We start from the raw sequence: 20660 nt of genomic DNA on the forward strand, positions 1-20660 counted from the left end.
GAAAGAGCGAGTCTGTGACAAATGACAATTGGTAGTGAGAATGCCTTATGATGTTGGGCAATCTATCGTTCTGTGACGTATCATAATGGTACTTCCCAAACCCCAGCCAACATTGTCATTTGCATTGTCATCATCACAATCAGTCATGAAAACCTGCATCTCCTTATACCTGTCACCAACATCCTTAAGGTGAGCTCCTCCTTGATCTTTAGGCTCAGGCCACCTGCCTGTGTGGTATATCTTTGAGGATGTGGATACCTTCTATCCTGTGGAATGCATTGTGCAGGAAATGCAGGGCGGCACAGTGGCGCAGAGGTAGAGTTGCTGCCTTACAGCGCTTGCAAGCGCCGGTGACCCGGGTTCGATCTTGACTACGGGTGCTGTCGGTACCGAGTCTCCCCATGATCACATGGGTATTCTCCGAGATCTTTGGTTTCCTCCCACACTCCAAAGACGCACAGGTGTGTAGGTTAATTGGCTTGGTATAAGTGTAAATCGTCCCTAATGTATGTAGGAAAGTATTAGTGTGCAGGGATCACTGGTCGGTGCGGACTCAGTGGGCCGAAGGACCTGTTTCCGCGCTGTATCTCTAAACTACACTGAACTAACCTGTGCATGTGCCAGGCCAATGAAGTGTTGTTTGATGAGTGCTGAGAAGCTTGGCACATCTGTTTCTGCGCGGGCATTTGTATTGGATAATGTCTCCATCCATGAGATGCTCAGGGTATGTTGCAAACGTCAAAGTTTCATGCTGTTGAGCCTTCATTGGTGGCAGCTTTAAGTATCCCCGCTTAATTCCATATGGCATGATGCTCAGAGTGACAGACCGTTATACGTCTGCAATGTTATCCTAATGGTAAGTTTATTATTTTTCCCATGCCCGTTTTATTAGTAAGTCAAAGTTGATAACTGCCTTTCCATGCTCAGATTTTCTTCAACATGGTAAACATGTTGTTGCCTGTTGATTGGTTCCAGTGAAGTGTTGGGTAAAGGCACAATGCTTTGACATTAGCATGTGTTAGCACTAATAAAGAAGAACGTTGTGCAGGGATGGGAAAGAAAATCCATGAGTTGCAGAAGTTGATCTTTTTTCTGGGGAACCCATGTAGTATCATCAGAACAGATAGATTCTCTCTGTGATCAAGGCTTGCTGCAATTTTGTTATCGCTTTCAGTCTAAATAAATTGAAAAGCTTCTTATCTGTGGAATTCTCTGCCATGAAAGGCAGTGGCGGCCAATTCACTTGATGAATTTAAAAGAGAGTTAGATAGAGCTCTTGGGGCTAGTGGAATCTAAGGGGAAGGGGCAGGCATGGATTACTGGTTGTGGATGATCGAGCAATGAATGGTGGTGCTGGCTCGAAGGGCTGAATGGCCTCCTCCTGCACCTATTTTCTATGTTTCTATGATCATGTGTGAAGATACACTCCATCCACAACTGGGAAAACATGAAGCAGGAGCAGAGCAACAATGATATCACAGTAGGGGCTAAAATATTATCTTTCACCACCTCCTTCATCTGAAAAACATCTGCGACATAATGCTGCTTATCATCAAAGGAAAGAATGAGTTTGAGAAAATTTGGGGAGAGACAATTTTCTCCAGTATTGGGAAGGAACTCTCTGCTCCTGCTGTCAAATAATTTAGTGAGATCCACAGATGCAAGTTAGAGTGGTGTTTGCTGCTCTCTGCACTTCTACTGAAACCGACACAGAGAGAAGATCTTGTCTATTCTGGATCTTCCTGCACTAAAGCAGCAGTGTCCACAAATATATGCTGTCAGGTAATTAACGACTTTGAAGTAAAAGCAACATCTTCACTCAGCATTTTTGTTTCAAATGTTGTGATGCTATTGTGAGCATAACATGAACACGAGACAGCACGCATGGGTAGAAGTGGCTATGTTTTTTAGAGCCACTGCGTCATAACTTTGATAACCGAGGTGTAATCCTGACCTCTGGTGCTGTCAATGTGGAGTTTGCATAGTCTCCCCATGACTGTGTGAGTTTCCCCGAGTACTACAGTTTCCTGGTGCATCTAAAAGACAAGTGGGTCGGCAAATTATTAAACCACTGTAAATTGCAAGCGATGTGTGATGGTGTGATGGAATGACGAGCCAGTTGATGGGAAATTTTGAGAAAATAAAATGGAATGAGTGTAAAATTATTGTAGTTTAGTAGTGTAGTTTAAAATTAGTTTAAAAAATTCTGCTGCAAGGCCACGATGAAAGTTTAACCTTTCCTTCACAAGTATTACTGATTTTGTTGATTAAGCTGATAGAATCGTAAATTCTAATGTATTAATTGCACTTGTATTTCTGTAATCCATAGGGGACTTGTATATTGGAGGGATTGCCAAAGACATGTACAAAACATTACCAAAGCTGGTGGCATCAAGAGAGGGATTTCAAGGATGTTTGGCTTCAGTGGACCTGAATGGAAGGCTTCCCGACCTCATTTCTGATGCTTTGTATTGCAATGGGCAGATTGAACGAGACTGTGAAGGTATCACTAATTTACTCACTCAACAACCAAATGAATCATCACTATTCCATAAAAAAACATCCACGATTTTCATGATCTCCTTATCATTTGCAACATCCTTTTGTTTTTCAATATTACCCTGTTTTGTTTAACCTTTTGAGTGCTTGTGATTTTCTAAATTCATATTCCTGTTTGCAGTATTCTGTTTAGTTTTTTACTATTTTTTAGTGAATAATATCTGACTATTTTAAAACACTGTGTTACTGATTTAATGGATTGAGTTTCCAGACAGATTGCTCTCTTTGTTCTCTTTATGTTCCTTCTGTTATTGTCCCATGTATTCAGACCAAACCAAGTGTCTGACTGGGAGTGATATTATTTAATCCATTTAAATTAAGTTTGTTTCACTACTTTTAATGAATTTGTAAGCTCATTTATTATAAACGGGCTAGTATTTCTAATAAGCGGTAAAATAAGAAAATATGATATATATGCATTAGGTTCTCATTGATCTTTGTATAGGAATGTTAAAGTCTGATGTGATGATCAAGACCTTTTTAAAGCAAGTGTTACCTATGTAACCTTGATCATACAAGTAACATTCACAATAGAGTAATATTGTTGCTTTGCAAGTAAGATGAGTATATTCCTCCTATATTAATGTGTAATAAACTTGACAACATCATCCTAGGATGGGGAGGGCTTAATTATGATTTGAATAAGGAGAAGAAACCATATTTTCTAGATCAACATTTAGGGCTCAATTTCCAATGGTATTCACCCCTTTCGTCACCTCTCAACATTTCGGAATAATTCAGGACATGTTGGATTAATTGTAATGACAGAAGACTTTTGAGTTGCAATGATGATCAAACCAGTGAAGTATTATATTTTTCTCAGCATTTACACCGTTTAAAAACCAGAGACAGCATTGACCTCTTGTTTATTATCCAAGAGTCGAGAATTAAATGAATGCATTTATGTCATGGCATAGTTGCTTCTAAGTTATGCCCTCTTTGCACTGCTGTCCCAAACCAGCAAAGTGTTCCCCAACTGGCCCCGACAGCATAATTTAAATCCACATGATTCCAGAGAGGAACAGAGCACAGGATGGAAATAAAAGTTGTCTAATTAAATATGACCAATATATGTTTGGGACTAGTTATTTAACATGGATTAAACGTAAATTAACATAACCATTAAAGTATCAATAAATATTGTATTATCTTGGGAATGTGTTTGCATAAATGAATTACATTTCAATAAACAGCAACAAAGAAATTCAGCACTTCATGCATAATCTTAACTGCATAAATGTATATCCATTATAATCCAAAGGTTAAACTATTCTAAAAATTGCATGTTTTACTTTGTGACTTTATTGATTCATCAAATGTATTTTTAAGGTTTTATAAATCATTATATTGTGACTTTTTGTTGGGCTTTTTTTTTGTTGAAATCTTTTATCATCCTTGCACACTTTTTTTAAATTCTCTCTGAATCCCAGGTCTTTTCTCTAAGGTTATACTTCATGAATTTCATAATGTATTTCTGTATCCAGCCTTCTCTGAAGAGTTGTGGCAGATAACATGTAAATACACATGATGCTGTCAGACTCTATATCAAATTACCTTTTTCAGAGAAATTAACAAGAAACTGTCGAGTATAGAAACAGGAATGTCCAACAGAAACAGTGAAGACAGGAATATTTAACCATTTGCGATTTTCATTTACTTTTAATAATCAATGTTTAATTTGTTGTTTTTGAAGTCCAGATGAATGCAGTCATTAGGACTACAAATTATATGTTCATAAGTCAAGGAGAAGAATTAGGCCATTTGCCCCATTGCGTCTACCTCATCATTCAATCATTCAATTGGCTGATCTATCTTTCCATCTCAACCCCATTCTCCTGCCATCTCCCCACACCCTGACACCCTTACCAATCACGAATCTGCCAATCTCCTCCTTAAAAATACCCAATGATTTGGGTTCCACAGCTGTCTGTGGCAATGAATTCTACAGATTCACCACCCTCTGACGAAAGAAAATTTTCCTCATCTCCTTTCTAAAGATACGTCCTTTTATTCGGAGGGTGTGCCCTGTAGTCATAAACACTCCCACTAGTGGAAACATCCTTTCCACATATACTCTATCTAGGCTTTTCACTATTCGGTAAGTTTCATTGAGGTCCCCACTTCATCCTTCTGAACTCCAATGAGTACAGGTCCAGTGCCATCAAACACTTATCATGCATTAACCTAATCATCCATGGATCATTCTTGTAAACCTCCTCTGGACCCTCTACAATGTCAGCACGTCCTTCCTCGTATATGGGGCTCGAAACTGCTCACAAGACTCCACATGCAGTCTGCCCAGTGCCTTATAAAGCCTCGGCATTACATGCTTGTTTTTATATTCTAGTCCACTCAAAATAAACATTAACATTGCATTTGTCTTCCTTATGGCTGATTCAACTTAGAAATTAACCTTTTAGGAATCCTGCACTCCCAAGTCCCTTTGCACCTCTGCCGTATCCCTGCTTTCACTGCACTGCCTACCCCTTCACCTATCTTTGTATCATATACAAAGCCTTCAATTCCCTCATCCAAATCATTGATATACAACTTGAAGAGTAGCAGCCCAGACATGGAGCCCTGTGTAACACCACTAGTCATTGTCAGCCAACCAGAAAAAGCGCCCTTTATCCCCATTGTTTGCCTTCTGCCAATCAGCCAACTGTCTATCCATGCTAGATACAAAATGCTGGAGTAACTCAACGGGACAGGCAGCATCTCTGGAGAGAATGAATGGGTTGAGACCCTTCTTCAGACTGTCCATCCATGCTAGTATCTTCTCTCTACCATGGGCTCTCATCTTTTTTAGCAGCATCAAGTGTGACATCTTATCAAAAGCCTTCTGTAAATCCCTGTAAACAACATCCATTGACACTCTTTTGTCTCTCCTGCTATTTACTCCTTCAAAGAATTCCAACAGATTCATCAGATCTCCTTAATAAAACCATGCTGATTTTGATCTATTTTATCATGTGCTATCTTCAATACTCAGAAACCTCATTTTATAATGGACTATAAAATATTATGAATCATTGAAGTCAGGCAAACTGGCCTATAGTTTCCACTCTTCAGCTTCTCGCTTCTTTCTCGAACAGCGGAGTAACATTTGCAATTTTCCGGTCTTCTCGGTCACTCCTGACTCTAGTGATTGTTGAAAGATCACCACTATTGAGTCCACAATGCCTGAAGCTACATCTTTCAAAACCCTGAAGTGTAGTCCATCTGGTCCAGGTGACTTATCCTCCTTCAGACCTTTCAGCTTCCCAAGCACCTTCTCTTTAGTAATAGCAAATCCACAAATTTCTGCTTCCTGACTCACTTGAATCTCTGGCACGTTGCTGGTGTCTTCATCACACAAACCACACAAACCACCACCTGCCTCGATTTCATCTCGACTTGCAATGCCTCGGGTAAGTAGTGCCAGAGTTGCTGCCTTACAATGCCAGAGACCCGAGTTAGATCCTGACTACGGGTGCTTGTCTGTACGGAGTTTGTACGTTCTCCCTGTGACCTGCGTGGGTTGTCTCTGGGATCTCCGATTTCCTCCCACCCTCCAAAGACATACAGGTTTGTAGGTTAATCAGCTTGGTATAATTGTAAATTGTCCCTAGTGTGTGTAGGATAGTGTAAGTTTGCGGGGATCTCTGGTCGGAGCGGACTCGGTGGGCCGAAGGGCCTTTACTGCACTATATCTCTAAACAAAACTAAACTAAACATAACAAAGGCCTCCAGGCATATTTGCCTCCATGGTAACATTCGACAAGCATTCCATACAGACCATATCCACAGTGACTCGGTTGTTTAATTCAAAGCTGGTTTACTCACAGAAGACACGTGTGAGATGAAAGGATGTTACTCTGGTGGAGGTCAGTGACCAGTGGAGTTCTGCAGAAATCTTGTGAACCACATCTGTACCCTCTCCAAAGCCTCCATATCCATCCTGTAATGGGGTGACCAAAACTGCACATAATACTTCATAATACTACACTCCAATTTTATGAAACTGCACCATAACTTCCTGACTCTCAATGCTTGACCGATGAAAGCAATCAAACCATATGCCTTCTTTATTGACGTATTTTCAGGGAGCTATGTACTTCGACCCCAAGATCCCTCTGCTCATCAATGCTGTTATGAGTCTGTATACTTTTCCTTTGTATTCAACCTCTCAGAGCGCAACACCTGACTGAGATTAAATTCCATCTGCCAATTCTCCACCCAATCTTTAACGGATTTAAATCTAAAAACTTGTTTACTCTGCAATTGCTTTGAAGTCACTGCCGAATAGTATGCACAGATGAACATAAGGCTTACAATGATAATTCCTACATTGCTTGAACACAAACAGATCTAAACATTTTAACAGAGATCCAAGACTGAGAGAAAATCTGAAAATGTAATATTTGGCTGGGTGTAGAAATGCATTCTTTATTGCCTTTTATTTAACTTTAAATAGCAAATGAAAAATGTCTAGTGATATTTAGGTAAAGTCATGTTTATGAAGTGTATCATCAAGTAAAAATTAATAGTTATGTGTTTAGAATAATTTTTACTGTTTATGTGCAATTTAACAGTTTGGGTAAATGTGTAAGATATTGTCTTTCATACATCATGTCACAGTTTGAAGATTACAGATTATGCTGATTCTTCTAGAAGGGTTACATTTATGTGCAATGTGAATTCTCCTTTCAATGATCCCATGTGGTCATGTTTTCTCCATGAATATGAGGAAGGTGCAAAATGCTTGTGAGATTATTTATTTTCTCACTTATCCATCAACATAGTTCATTGATCAGTGTGCTATTCAGTTCAGTTCTCCAAATATTGACTTCCATTCTATGGTTAAAAACTTTTGCAGTGAGCTAAGTTTAAATACTTCATATTTAATGCAGAAAGATCTTTGTGGGGCTGAAAATGTTCAACCCACAACCTGAGAGGACAGGTTTCATAGGTTAATGAAGTCTGATGGTGGATATGCTCAGAGAGGGGGAGGCAAGGGTGCTTGAGAGAATAGGAGGCAAGTGACCTAAATACTTGGTGAGATTTCCAGAAGCAAGAGAGCCACACTTAATCAGAAAACTAATAACAATCTACAGAAGTTAAACATCTGAAATACAAACAATGAATGCTGGAAATAACTAATCAGATCAAGCAGCATATGTGGAGAGGAAAATAGAGATACGGTTTCAGGCCAATTACCTGCTTCAGAACTAGAAAGTATTTTAGAAAGGCAGCATGGTTACATTTTGAATCAAAAGGGAAGAACTAAGTTAATGTCTGTGAAGGGTGGACACAAAGACAAGATGGATGGCATGGTTTGATATTGAATTGGAGGGGATGCTGATGGCTTGTTCGTTGCAACTAATCTGTCAGGAGGAGGTGTAAATGGAAGGAGACATACAAAGTCTTGCAGCCATGTTTGATTCTTGGTATTGGTTGATGGATGCATTAGAAGAGCAGCATTTGGTGTTGGGATCAGGTTCACGATCGATACTGACAACACATCAGGTGAGGTGGGTGAATGAAATTATACCCAGCCCCTTCATTGATGGGAATTACAGGAGGGAGGAATGGATTGTGGCTGGCAGGAAGTTTGGGGGCTACTAATGGACTGACAAAAGTAGGTAATTTAGTTAGTTGAGCTCTGACCTGATAAGAATATATTGTACTGGGAGAGGCCTAACAACAGACCAGACGGCAAACACTAACTGATGATAAAGATGCCCTGTCAAATTTCCAGACTCAATTGTCTGAAATGATACGGAGCGTATAATGTAAATTTCACAGATACTAATTGAATACCCGTCAAAGATACCTGCACAACTTTGTTTACCTTTTCCTCAAGAGCTTTGTTATTCAAATGTATGGTCTGAAAGTGTCAAATCTGATGTACACAAAGTATGTCTTCTTCATCTATTCATTGTATCTGGAAGCAATATCCTTTTCATCCATTGAACCATTCTTGAAAGCAGAGGGTTTTTTTCCAGTTGCGACTTTGTGGCTTATATTAGATTGGTTCTTCTGTCAAATAGATATTGAGCAGGATTATGCTGGATGCAGATGATAATTCTGATTAAAGTTCAGACGGAGAAACAAAAAAAAAGTCCTGGACAACAGTGCATGTGTTATGAAATGAAGAGAACAAACCACCCAGGATAATTGGAGGCCAAGTCTATCACCTTGCTCCACCATTGGATTCTCCATGAAGTCCATCAGTGGAGCACAGTGTTTCTGAAAGTCAATGTTGCTCAAACTCATGTCTTGTCTTTATAGTTTGTTGTTTTTTCAAATATACATTTTCATTATAATATATTATTTTAAACTCTCTGAATCAATGGCAACCTGTAGAACTGGTGCACACTGGCCCATGGCTTTTGTAGAGCTTCCTCATTGTACTGCCTAAGCTCCAACCATCGCCCTTTCAATGCAATGTTGTGTGGGATCAGGAACAATTCCCTTCTCATCCAATCTTCCCATAGATTTGAACCAGGTGCTATCACATGATTCAGCTCATGTTCATAAGTGATAGGAGCAGAATTAGGCCATTTGGCACATAATCATAATCATACTTTATTCGCCAAGTATGTTTTGCAACATACGAGGAATTTAATTTGTCATACAGTCATACCAATAAAAAGCAGTAGAACACACAAAACACAATTTAACATGAACATCCACCACAATGACTCCTCTGCATTCCTCACTGTGATGGAAGGTGAAAAAAAGTTCAATCTCTCCCTTCTTTGGCCTCCAGCGGTCGGGGGCCTCTAACCTTCCGTTGAAGGGATGATCTTACTCCCGTAGCGGCGGTGGGCCTCCTCGTCGGAGTGATCAAGCTCCTGCATTGGGAGGGGGGGGGGGAAATCTCAGCACCCCCGCACCGGGCGATCAACCTCGGGTCGGAGCTAGTCGAATGTCGTACGGCTTTTGGAGCTTCCCAACGTCAACCCGAGACTGCGAGCTCCTTGATGTTAAAGTTCGCAGGCTGCGGTTGGAGCGTCGATCCCAGGCAAGGAATCGGCTCCAATGGTAAGTCCACGCCCTGCGGTGGGGCTCAAAGTCAGTCCCGAGCAAGGCCTCCAGCTCCACGATGTTAGGCCACAGAGCGACCGGAGATACGATCCGGAAAACAATCACATCTCCGGCAAGGTAAGATGCTGAAAAAAAGTTTCCCCCGAACCTCCCATCCTCCCCCCACATAAAACTAACAAGAGAACATTAACACATACTTCTTACGCTAAAAATAACAAAAAAAGATGAAAAACTGTACAAACAGACACACTGTAGGCAAGGTTGCCATCAAAGCACAACCCTGTGGAATCTCATCAAGTCTACTCTGCCATTCATTCTTGACTAATCCATCTTTCCCTCCTAGCCCCATTCTCCTGCCTTCTCCCCATAATGCCTGATCAAATATTAATTCTTACCTTTTAGTCATTAATCATTAATTATGCAGTTTGTATAACAAATGATAACTCACCACTAATTCCAGGGTTTCCATGGATCAGTGATCTCTCTTCATTGTATCAATTTCTTTCTACACTCCTTAACCAATGTTATGGATTCATCAACTTCCATCAAATCACATCTTAAGTGTACATTGACATCATTCTTTTCACATTTAAATTGTTTATATTTTAAAGTTTGATATTCCTTGATGCATAATGTACGAGGTCTGATTCAACCACATACTGGTAACGAACAATCAGCAGGCAACACACACTGGCTGCTTTCCTATCTTGGTAGCTTTAGACTGTAGGAGCAGACAGCATTGTTGCCAAAGTTCTCAGGATTGGTCCCAAATGCACTGTATAATGTATAACCTTATCACCCACACCTAGGAAGGGGAGAGCGTTCCAGGAAACCTGAGATACTGTTATTAATCATCTACACAGAATGAGAAATATCCCATTGTGAAAACCACAGGGAACTCTTCCTAATGTCTGCCACAGGATAAAACCATCATCAGAATCATCCCCCACTGTTTCTTCAAAGGGACTGAAGAACTGCTCTCAGAATCCCATTGGGGGTGCCATCCTTCTGGAGGCACAGTGAATATGAACTGCATTACATGACAACTTCAGTTGAAATGCAGGGAGCAGCAATAATCACCATACGTGGCTTCTTTGACCTCTTTGTAACTTAATTTGTGGAATTTGGTTGCTCATGAAAAATCTTCTCCATCCTAATTGTGCTGTACGACATTATGCACACCAAGCCCTTAATCAATGAGTCAATAACAGAAACATGCTTATTGTACATTGTATGCTGACTTAAATACTTTTCTGAATCTTTCCTACTGCAATGTTGAACTCACCCTGAGCAAGTTTACCTCTAGCACGCAGCTAATCTGCAGAGCTAATGGAACATGTTCAATCTTTGTCACCTCACTCCAGAAGTAAGGCTGGCCCAACTAGCTTGGATGGGGTATGTCAAAGATCTTCTGGCCACGTCATAGCAATTTGTGAATAATTGCGCTTATCAAGATCCCACAAATAGTAAGAGATGATGATTCTTCTGATAATAAAGTTGTTAAAGGAGAAATCGGGTGGATTTCTTGCATGACACCGTATGCCTTTAAACCAGAGAAGTGACGATATTTCATCCCAAAGCTTGCAACAATCCCCCAAAAACCTGAATTTAAGCATGTTGTGGGATACCCTTCAATCTTCTGCAGAAGGAAAAGCAAACAATTTTGCAAAAATGATTTTTAAATATAATTTTGTGAAACTTGTATCTATTGACAATTGTAATTGCTTTTGTTAGAAAAAAAGAAAGTGGCCACATGGTGATCATTTTATGGAGGGCACAAGAATGGGTTATAGAGGATAGAAGTGCCATAAATGGAAAAAGTATTGCTTTAGTGACCATTTTTATACTATGTTATGTGAATCATTACAATTTAGAAATATGTAATGTTGTACGTTAAGGTGAGTAGTTTTCTTCGTGTATTGCTTGATCATGCTTGGCTTACCAAAATAATTTTCTGGAACATTATTGATTATTACAGTGATATGGCAAAGTGTATCATTCTGATGGCAGTATATAACATTCTTTCTGGCTTGCTTATGGGTTTAAAAAAAAGGGCTGCTATCATATATTTTCTTTCTTATTGCATCTTTCTCTCCTTTCTAGCAGCATGTTTGCGCTGAGTTTTTTCTAATGTTTGCTAACATGACACTACTGCTTACTAACCTTTTACATATTTTGCTTTTATTTTGCTGGCAAAGTTGCATTGATGAAAGCTGACTTGCAAGGTAGATAGCTGTGTGTTTGTACGAAACAAGACTGAAAACCATGGTCTGTGCAATTTACATACAAACAGCGTTTATCTGCTTTGGAACTCGATTACTTCTAAGTCAAAATTTCAGAGACTACAAGTATTTGTAAAAAAATATTGCTTATCATGGGGCTTTCAGTCTTGAATGTTTTTACTAGTTATTTTAGTATGTTGAGTACATTTGTCTGCTTATCCCTAACATTCTAATTTCTATTAGTACCTGTTTTAGAAATGTCAACGTTCTTTCATTCATTCTGACACCCAACCTAAAACTGTTCCTTCCTATGTCAAGTTTACAATTAACAGAAAGCATGCAAAATTTAACATTGTAGGCCTTGCAATGTGCTTTGGCAAAAATGCACGTTTTTGTGTGTTTTGACTCAGGGCCAAGTACAACGTGCCAAGAGGATTCTTGTGGAAACCAAGGTGTCTGCCTTCAACAGTGGGATGGCTTCAGCTGTGACTGCACAATGACCTCATATATTGGCACTTTGTGCAATGACCGTAAGTACACATTTATGTTCTGTGACTATATTGTGCTGCTGTTATACTGAAATTCCCATAAACAATTCCATGACAGATTAGGATGCATCTTAATGGTGAAAGATTTGTGTAATCATTAATTATATATGCAATCATTTTATAAAAAGTGGAGTATGAAATGCAATGTCAAATGCTGAAAAATATATAAGATGCTGCTGATTCCATTGTTTCAGCTACAGTAAAGAATGCTTGGCAATATCTTTGCTGAGTTTCATTGTCTAAAAGTAATATTTGTCTGTGATATATGTGGTAACATTCTATACAAATGTTGTAGGGGTCGCTTTATTAAGTTAATATCCAAAAATATTTTTCGGTGCATCCTACGGCAAAGTTATATAAGAAGCAATGATACAGCAAGATGTTTGTTGAATTTAATGATGTTTTATAATGTGTGAACTACGTTGGAGGAATATTTCAGCTTGACAGGACAATGTATTGTCATACCTGGTAACAAAATTCTCTTTTCAAATTATCTTTGTTTCAATTCACTTTTGTAACATCTTTGCAGTTAAAGGTCGCAGAAATGTGACCATCAGCCCACCACGTCCATGCCAATCCTTTGCCCATCACACTAGTCCCATTTGCCCACTTCAGGTCCATATCCTTCTATGCCATCCGCACTTAAGTGCCTGCCTCAATGTCTCTTAAATATAGTGACTGTATCTAATGCTACTACCTCCTCTGACAAAGAGTTCCAGATAGCAACCTTTTTTCTATGTAGAAGTTCAGTTTAGAAATCCATTCTCGCAGCTGAAATGTATGCTCTCTTGTTTGTGATATCACCACCATGGGGAAATAGTTCTATCTACCCAATCTATGCCTCCTATAATTTCATAAACCCCTGCTCAAGGGAAAACAAACCCAACCCATTCATTTTCTTCCCATAATAAAAGTCCTTCAATCCAAAAAACATCCTGATGAATATCCTTTGCACTCTCTCCAGCGCATATGTATCCTTCTTATAGTGTGGTGACAAGAACTGCAAACAATACTCCAAGTGCAATCTAATTAGTGTTTTGTAAAGTTGCAATATCCCAACTTTTATATCCTGTGTCCTCTTGCATGAAGGTAAGCATGCCTTATACCATCTTCACCATGCTACCTTCCTGCGATGCTACTTTAAGGGAACTATAGGCTTCAACCCCAAGATCCCCTTGTCCATCAACATGACTTAATACCCTATGATTTATTGCATATGTCCTACCTCCATATGACTTCCATAAATGCATTACCTCACACTTGTCAGGATTAAATACCATCTGCCAACGCTCTGCCTTCTTCCCTCTGGAACAACTACGCAGGAAGAGGCATTAGGACAATTGGGTCTAGGGTTCCTCGCTCGAATATCCCCAGCTGATCTCTTTCCTGGCATCAATTTCTTGCATTGGTGTCTCACCTGCCAGCCATCTGTCATTTTATGTCACTTCTGTTAGCATATGCAGATGAGGCCAGTGTTTTACGATCCCAAGGTGAACTTGGTTTGCTGCCCATCTTGATCCCCAGCCGCCCATATTGAATGACCTTGATGTACGCAAGGAGACTGCAATTGACAATCCTTTTATGTATTATTTTTCAGTCTGCCAGTTTCTATTTAACATTATGTTCTTATTCAAAGATGAAACCTCAATGGCACAAATGTATATTTGTACAATTCTCAGTGATTTGCCTGAGTAATGAGTAACAGGATAATTATATTTACACCATTAAAGGAAACTGTACCAGTGTGTTCAGATCATGCACAGCAATTATTTGTGGTAATTGCAAAAATTGAGATTAAAAAATCCAAATAACTGATACTTATCACTCAATTTCAGGTTGAAATTGTAAATGTTCATTAAAACTGTTATTTAGCTTTGAGTCCAGGGCAGTTCTAGCTTGTACTGAGCCATGGGTGCAAGTACACTCTTGTAAATGGACATTTAATTCCACACCCAACAGTGACTGGTGAATGTAGTTCAGAGAATGGTGCTATCTCTGTGGAGTTTGCATGTCCTCCCTGTGATCACATTGATTTATTCCAGATGTTTTGTTTTCTTTTCCTCACATCCCAAAGATGTGGAGATTGATAGTTTAATTGTCAACTCTACATTTCCCCTATTGTGTTGAAGAGTGGTCAAATCTGGGGGAAATGGAAATAAGGTTGTGTATGCATAGTTTGGAATGGCAAGAATGTGTAGAATGGCAGGTTGGATAGAGAGAGAATAATTTCCACCAAAAGGGGAATCTAGTAATAAGGATCCCTTTTTAAAGGTAAGTGGTCATCCATATAAGATAAACAAAATACATTATTTTTATTTCTCTTAGGGTGTAATGACTCATTGGAGTTTCCTCCTTTTGACTATTTTTAAGGCAGAGATAGATAAAGTTTTAATCAGCAAGATGATGAAAGGATGAATAGGAATGTAAAGTTGCAGTTAAAATCAGATCAGATGTGAACTTATTGAATGGTGGAACAGGCTCAAATGGATGAACGACCTACGTACAAGGTGACAGTGAATAAAACAAATGTTGACACTCGGATCTATATGCAGATTTGCCTGAAGCCAACATTACCACAATCTGTCACGTGTATACGTTGACTTGTACGAAAAGATGAGCAAGCAACCTTTGCCAATGTACAGACAAAATATCTTAACACATCTACAAAACTACCTAATGATCTGAAATCAGCCCTGATAAACTTTGAATTGAATATGAGCAACATATTACAAGATAACATTCACTGTATGTTCATTCAAGATGTGCAGTGATAGGCTTAGGTACCTACATTTTAAAGATATTGAGATCGTTACAGAAATAAATGGAAATTGCAAAAGAATTAAATGTGCATTTGTATTGATGATAGTAGTGTATCTTGGATTAAAAGCCAATGCAAATGGATTGCAACTGGTCAAAGAGAAGACGGAAGAGATTATGAAGGTAAAGGAATGTGAAAACATTTAAAAAAAAATAGCCAAGCCAAACCAGCAAAAGCACTTTTTAGAGTTGGAAATGGCTGTTGAGACCTTTCCAAAGAGCACAGATTATTGCTAGTTGATATTCATAGCTACTTCAAATAGATTGATGTAAGCAGATTGAGTCTCATATTACAGGGGATACAATTGAAGTATTGAGATCCATTTTCTTATGGCATGAGTTACCATATAATTTAGTCTTGGATAAAGGTTTTCAGTTTTGTTCTTTTCTATTACAAATCTTTATGAAGTGGAATAATAAGAAATACTTGCTTATTTCACCATGTTGTCCAGAGCCAGAGACCATGAGAATTATGAAAGGAGTACTGTAGAAACAAATATGACAAGGATATTATGAATGCACTCGTTTAACAATGAGGCATTTACTGGCAAGTTTTTTGTTCAACTACAGAACAATGCCATAAACCGCAACAGGTTATAATCTCTAAGTTATTCAAAGTAGAAAACTCGACATAATTGAGCTTAATTCTGCCATATCTGGAGAAGAGAGTAGAAGAAAAAGCAGAAAGAAAAGTTAAATTTAGATACGCCAGAAAAGTGACATTTTAAATAAAAAGGTAGAATATTCATGTCAGCATCACCTTTTCACTCTAATGGGCCTGTCCCACTTAGGCAATTATTTAGGCGACTGCCAGCGACTAGGATAATGGAATTCACCTAAGTCAGCACTGGCGACAACCTACATCACCTGGTGACAATCTACATTAACCTGGCGACAACCTACGACAGCACCTACGACAACCTACAACAGCCCAAATTGTTGCCACTGTCGCCGAAAAATTTTAACATGTGAAATTTTTCGGCAGGCGCCTGTAGTCACCTAAAAAATTGCCTAAGTGGGACAGGCCCATTACAGTCAAGGATAAAGTGCTGGAATAAAGTAGCACAGGCAGAGGGAATTTGGTGAAAGTGAAAGACAGAATTGAAACTGTAAAACATAAGTCACTTTATTCCTGTGTGTGATGTACAAGAGAATATTTCAATACGATACAATACGATATGATACGATAGAAACCACAACAAGATACGATGAACATGAAATTAAAGTGATGAGTTGAAAGTCCAGGGTTGGGGTTGTGCAAAGATTGGGGAGGGGGTAAGGGGAATCGGTCTACCCCACGGTAGAATGGGGAGAAGTTGTACAGTTTGACAGCCACAGAGAAAAAGGATCTCCTGTGGCGTTCTGTGTTGCATCTTGGTGGAACCAGTCTGTTGCTGAAGGTGCTCCTCAGGTTGACCAGTGTGTCATGGAGGGGGTGAGCTGCATTGTCCAAGGTGTTATGCAGATTGAGGAGCATCCTCCCCTCCAAGACCACTTCCAATGAATCCAACTCCGTGCCCATGAACGGAGCCAGCCTTCCTGATGAGCTTGTTGATCCTGTTGTCATCCGCAGCATGCGCCCTGCTACCCCAGCACACAACAGTGAAGAAATTGCAACGTTATGTGATCATTCATGTATTCCAGGAGTTAAGCTAGTGCAATGAATTTAGTAGAAGAAATGGTGCAAGATACTAATTAATTGAGTCAGGACAATGACATCTTCTTCAACTTATGCAGTGGATATAATATCAGAAATATCGTTTCTAGAAACCGGAGAGACTCAGAAATAAGGAGAGATGTGAAATTGATAAATAATGCAAATTACTCTTTTTAAAAAGGCGAATACAGTGTGGTGTATGTGCCGTATTTTCCGGCAATGAAGACGCACCTGCGTCGAAGACGCACCCCCAATTTAAGTTGCTAAATTTTGAGAAAGGATGGCGGGACAGGATCAAGGGTTTGGTTCAGTCCAGGGGTCGGCAACATCGCCTGCGTGCCCTGGGACTGGCTTCAATTCCCAGATCCCTCGCGTCCCCGGGACGAGCTGCAGTTTCCAGGTCGCCTGCCCCAGGACTGGCTGTAGCAACCAGGTCGCCTGCCCCGGGACTGGTAGAGAGGGAGAGAGAGCGAGCCCGGGACAGAGCAGCCAGCCTTCCGCCCAGTAGCTACCCGCCAACCACCACCTCCACCAGTTGTGCCTGTGCCGAAGAACACCGTGGCTGGCTGGTGGGCCGGCGGAAGGCGCTGAGGCGGCATCCGGTTCCGCTGTCCGGTCCCAGCGGCCGCTCACAGCCATCCGAGCTACTTCCCTCCCCGGGCCAGACTCCCAACATGCTGTGAAAGGAACTCTCCCCCCCCCCCCCCCCCCAGCTATGCTGTCCTTTTACAGCTGCTCCCCACTTTACATCAGCTGCCAGCAATGAGGGATAGACTTGGCTAACCCTCAGTACAGCAACATCGTTCTTGATGTTGCTGTACTGAGGGATAGCCAAGTCTACCTTTCTTGGCAAACAACCTAACCTTCGGCCTCCAAGACGCAGGTAAATCTTCGTGCCTTATTTTGGGGTAAAAAATTGCGTCTTCATTGTCGGGAAATACGGTAAATGCATGATACGCTCAGGACGGTGAGAGAGAGTAAAATAAGTAGAATTATGTGAATTTGCAGTTTTTCTTGTCGCTATGTATTCCACCACTCTTTTATTCCCACCAGATGGCAGTGTGCTCATTTAAACTACTTTATTCTACAATGTCATACCTTTATTTACATGCTTTTAATAACAAAGTAGGCAATTTTTAATAAAACCTCAAAAAAAAGTTACGATTTTATTCCTTACATCCAAAGTTCAATCTAATTCAGTGGGAACTTCGCAGAATAATACCTTTGGAATCATTTTGATGAAAAGACATGGTAAATATTTCTCTGCAAAATATGAGACAATAGGATTTCATTCTTGGTTTAACCGGACACACGAGCTGATAATTATCTGCAATGTGCATGTTTAATAAATGCATGTTTCCCCATTTCAACAGTTCTCTTCATCACCCAGCATCACTTGGTTTCATATCACGGAACAATATTGAAGAAGGTCCCTTTGTCTTCCCCATAGATACTGTATCTAAGCACACCTCAAGGTGGAAAAAACAAATAAATCAGGGTTTACCTGATTTATACTGGCTATTTCTGGTATTAAAAATATAAATCAAGCTAATAAAATGAATTATTTCAGATATCATGATGTCAAGACATAAACTAATTGGTTAACTTTGAAGATTGTTCAGAAAACATTACATGTAACAATTGTCAAGACTCTGTTTGGACATTTATTATTTATTTTTCACGTTCTGCGCAGAGTTTTGATCTAATTGAATTACTATACGATGTATATCAAATTAAAATAAGATCACAGGAAACCCGTTTATACAGGGGTATTATAAGGAATAAACAAAGTGGAGGGGGATGTCTGGTCCTCTGCTTATCGAATTTAAATTTTGTACCTTGGTCTTGTTTTATAGTTTGGCCAGTTACAAATATACAATAAAACTTTTAAAATGTCTTATGAATGTAATGACCAAAAAAATATATAATTTTAGAGACCATAAATAATAATAATTTTAGAGACAAAAATCTTTGTGTGGCTGGAATTCACCGGGACCCCCAGTTCAAGCGCTACATCCGACCCACCAGTCTCTCCGGAGGAGAGCGTGTGAGCGGGAATGAGGAGAGAAGGTGGATAGAGGGAGAGGGGGATAGTGAGGATTGGGTGGGAAGAAGAGGAGGAGGAGAGATAGTGGCTGTTCCCATTTCTCAGCAGCTGGTACACGGGTGTGGAGTGCTGTGACCTCTCGGAGGGGACGGAGGGGACAGTCCAAGTCGGTCCAGGACATGGTGGGGCTGGCAGACCATGTCCCCAGGGGTCAAGGGGTGGCTGCCTGGTGGGGGAGCTCCCCATATACTGGCCCTCTGATGGCTAGCGGAGACCCTCACCGGGCGCTGGGATGGGCCAGGCAACGAGGGCCAGGGTCGGTTCAGCGGGACGTGGCCTCTGTCCCACCAGTAGTCGTGTTTTCTGGGCTGCACTGCCGTTGTACACTGGTGGCGTGGTAGATGCGAGTGAGCCCACAGGCACATTTTCGACCTACGATATTTTCGATTTACAATGGGTTTATCGGAATGTAACCCCATCGTAAGTTGAGGAGCACCTGTACACGTAACTACCTGCAAATTGAAGAATGCACTGCTGGCTTGGAGTCTATTATTCAAAAAGTACCATGTATCTCAATCTAATTCACTAGAAACACAAATCACACTTGTTCAAAACAATGAATGTTGCAGGACTGTTTACCTATACAAAATAATAATAATGTCTTTATTTATATAGCACATTTTTAGTCAACTTGCATTGACCCCAAAGTGCTTCACACAATTACTTCCATACAGACAGGCAAAGGTGTCTTAAACAATGCTTAATATTGATTATCAGAACAAAGTGAAATGCATTACACATGCAAACCATATAATTGCCTGAAACTTCATTGTAAATCAGGAAAGCCTCAGTTGTCTCTATAGTGTTATATTTAGGAGCATGGTTGTGACTGGGCATATTTGACGTATGATTACATATGAATGTGTGCTCCAAGCTGAATCGATCCACAGCCAAGCCAATGAATAGATTGAACTCACATCAGTTAAGGTGGAACAGGATGACATCTTTGAAAATATATGTTGTGCCTCCATTCCCCGCATATTAACGTGCCTATCTAAAAGCATGTCAAATACCATTATCGTATCTGCTTCCACAACCATCTCTGGTAGTGTGTTCCAGGCACCTACCATTCACTGTGTAAAATGCTTGCACTGCACCTCCCTCTTAAAGCTAAGCCCTCTTTAATTTGACATTTCCAACCGGCAAAAAAGATTTTGACTGAATACTATATCCATGACACTCATAACACTATAAACTTATATCAGATCTCCCCTCAACCTCTAACACCTTAAAGCAAGCAATCCAAGTTTTTCCAACCTCTCCTTAAAGATTTTAATCTAGGTAGCATTCTGATAAATGTAATAAAAAGCAACTTTGGTAAATGTTCTCTGTGCCCCCTTCATAGCTTCCTTATCCTTGATTTTATGGGGGCAACCAAAACTACACGCATGCTCCAAATGTATCCTAACTAAAGCTTTATATAGCAATGTTACAAAATTTTGAGATTTTAAAAATCAAGTCTGTAATTTATCCCATCAGATAAAGCATAAAAATAAGTTTAATTTGACACCTAATTCACTTTCATATCTCAAGTATTTAAAAAGTTATGGCCATTTTCATACTGGGAAATGAGCATCTTGTTCCCTATTGATTTTGTATGGACATAACAAAAAAGCTGTGATCGTGAACAGTCAAAAGCCCATAACTTTCTTAAAAATTAAGAGAACTGAATGAAATTTTCAGTTATCATAGATTGAAGCATTCTGAAACAAATATGA

General features: G+C 39.8%; 1 protein-coding gene across 33 annotated transcripts in view; it reads left to right on the forward strand.

Annotated features, from left to right (window-relative positions):
* Positions 1–20660, forward strand: part of nrxn1 (neurexin 1) — a 1413544-nt gene that overhangs the window by 844147 nt on the left and 548737 nt on the right. For 22 of the 33 annotated variants that reach the window (XM_033025243.1, XM_033025244.1, XM_033025241.1 and 19 more), the window contains 3 exons: positions 2330–2503; positions 11790–11816; positions 12224–12343. In XM_033025243.1, the coding sequence (XP_032881134.1) occupies positions 2330–2503; positions 11790–11816; positions 12224–12343 (321 nt within the window). The remainder of the gene's footprint in view (positions 1–2329; positions 2504–11789; positions 11817–12223; positions 12344–20660) is intronic. The other 11 variants (XM_033025252.1, XM_033025264.1, XM_033025257.1 and 8 more) reach the window with 1 other exon arrangement.

This window comes from Amblyraja radiata, chromosome 8, assembly GCF_010909765.2.
Source record: "Amblyraja radiata isolate CabotCenter1 chromosome 8, sAmbRad1.1.pri, whole genome shotgun sequence".
Taxonomy (NCBI): Eukaryota; Metazoa; Chordata; class Chondrichthyes; order Rajiformes; family Rajidae; genus Amblyraja; species Amblyraja radiata.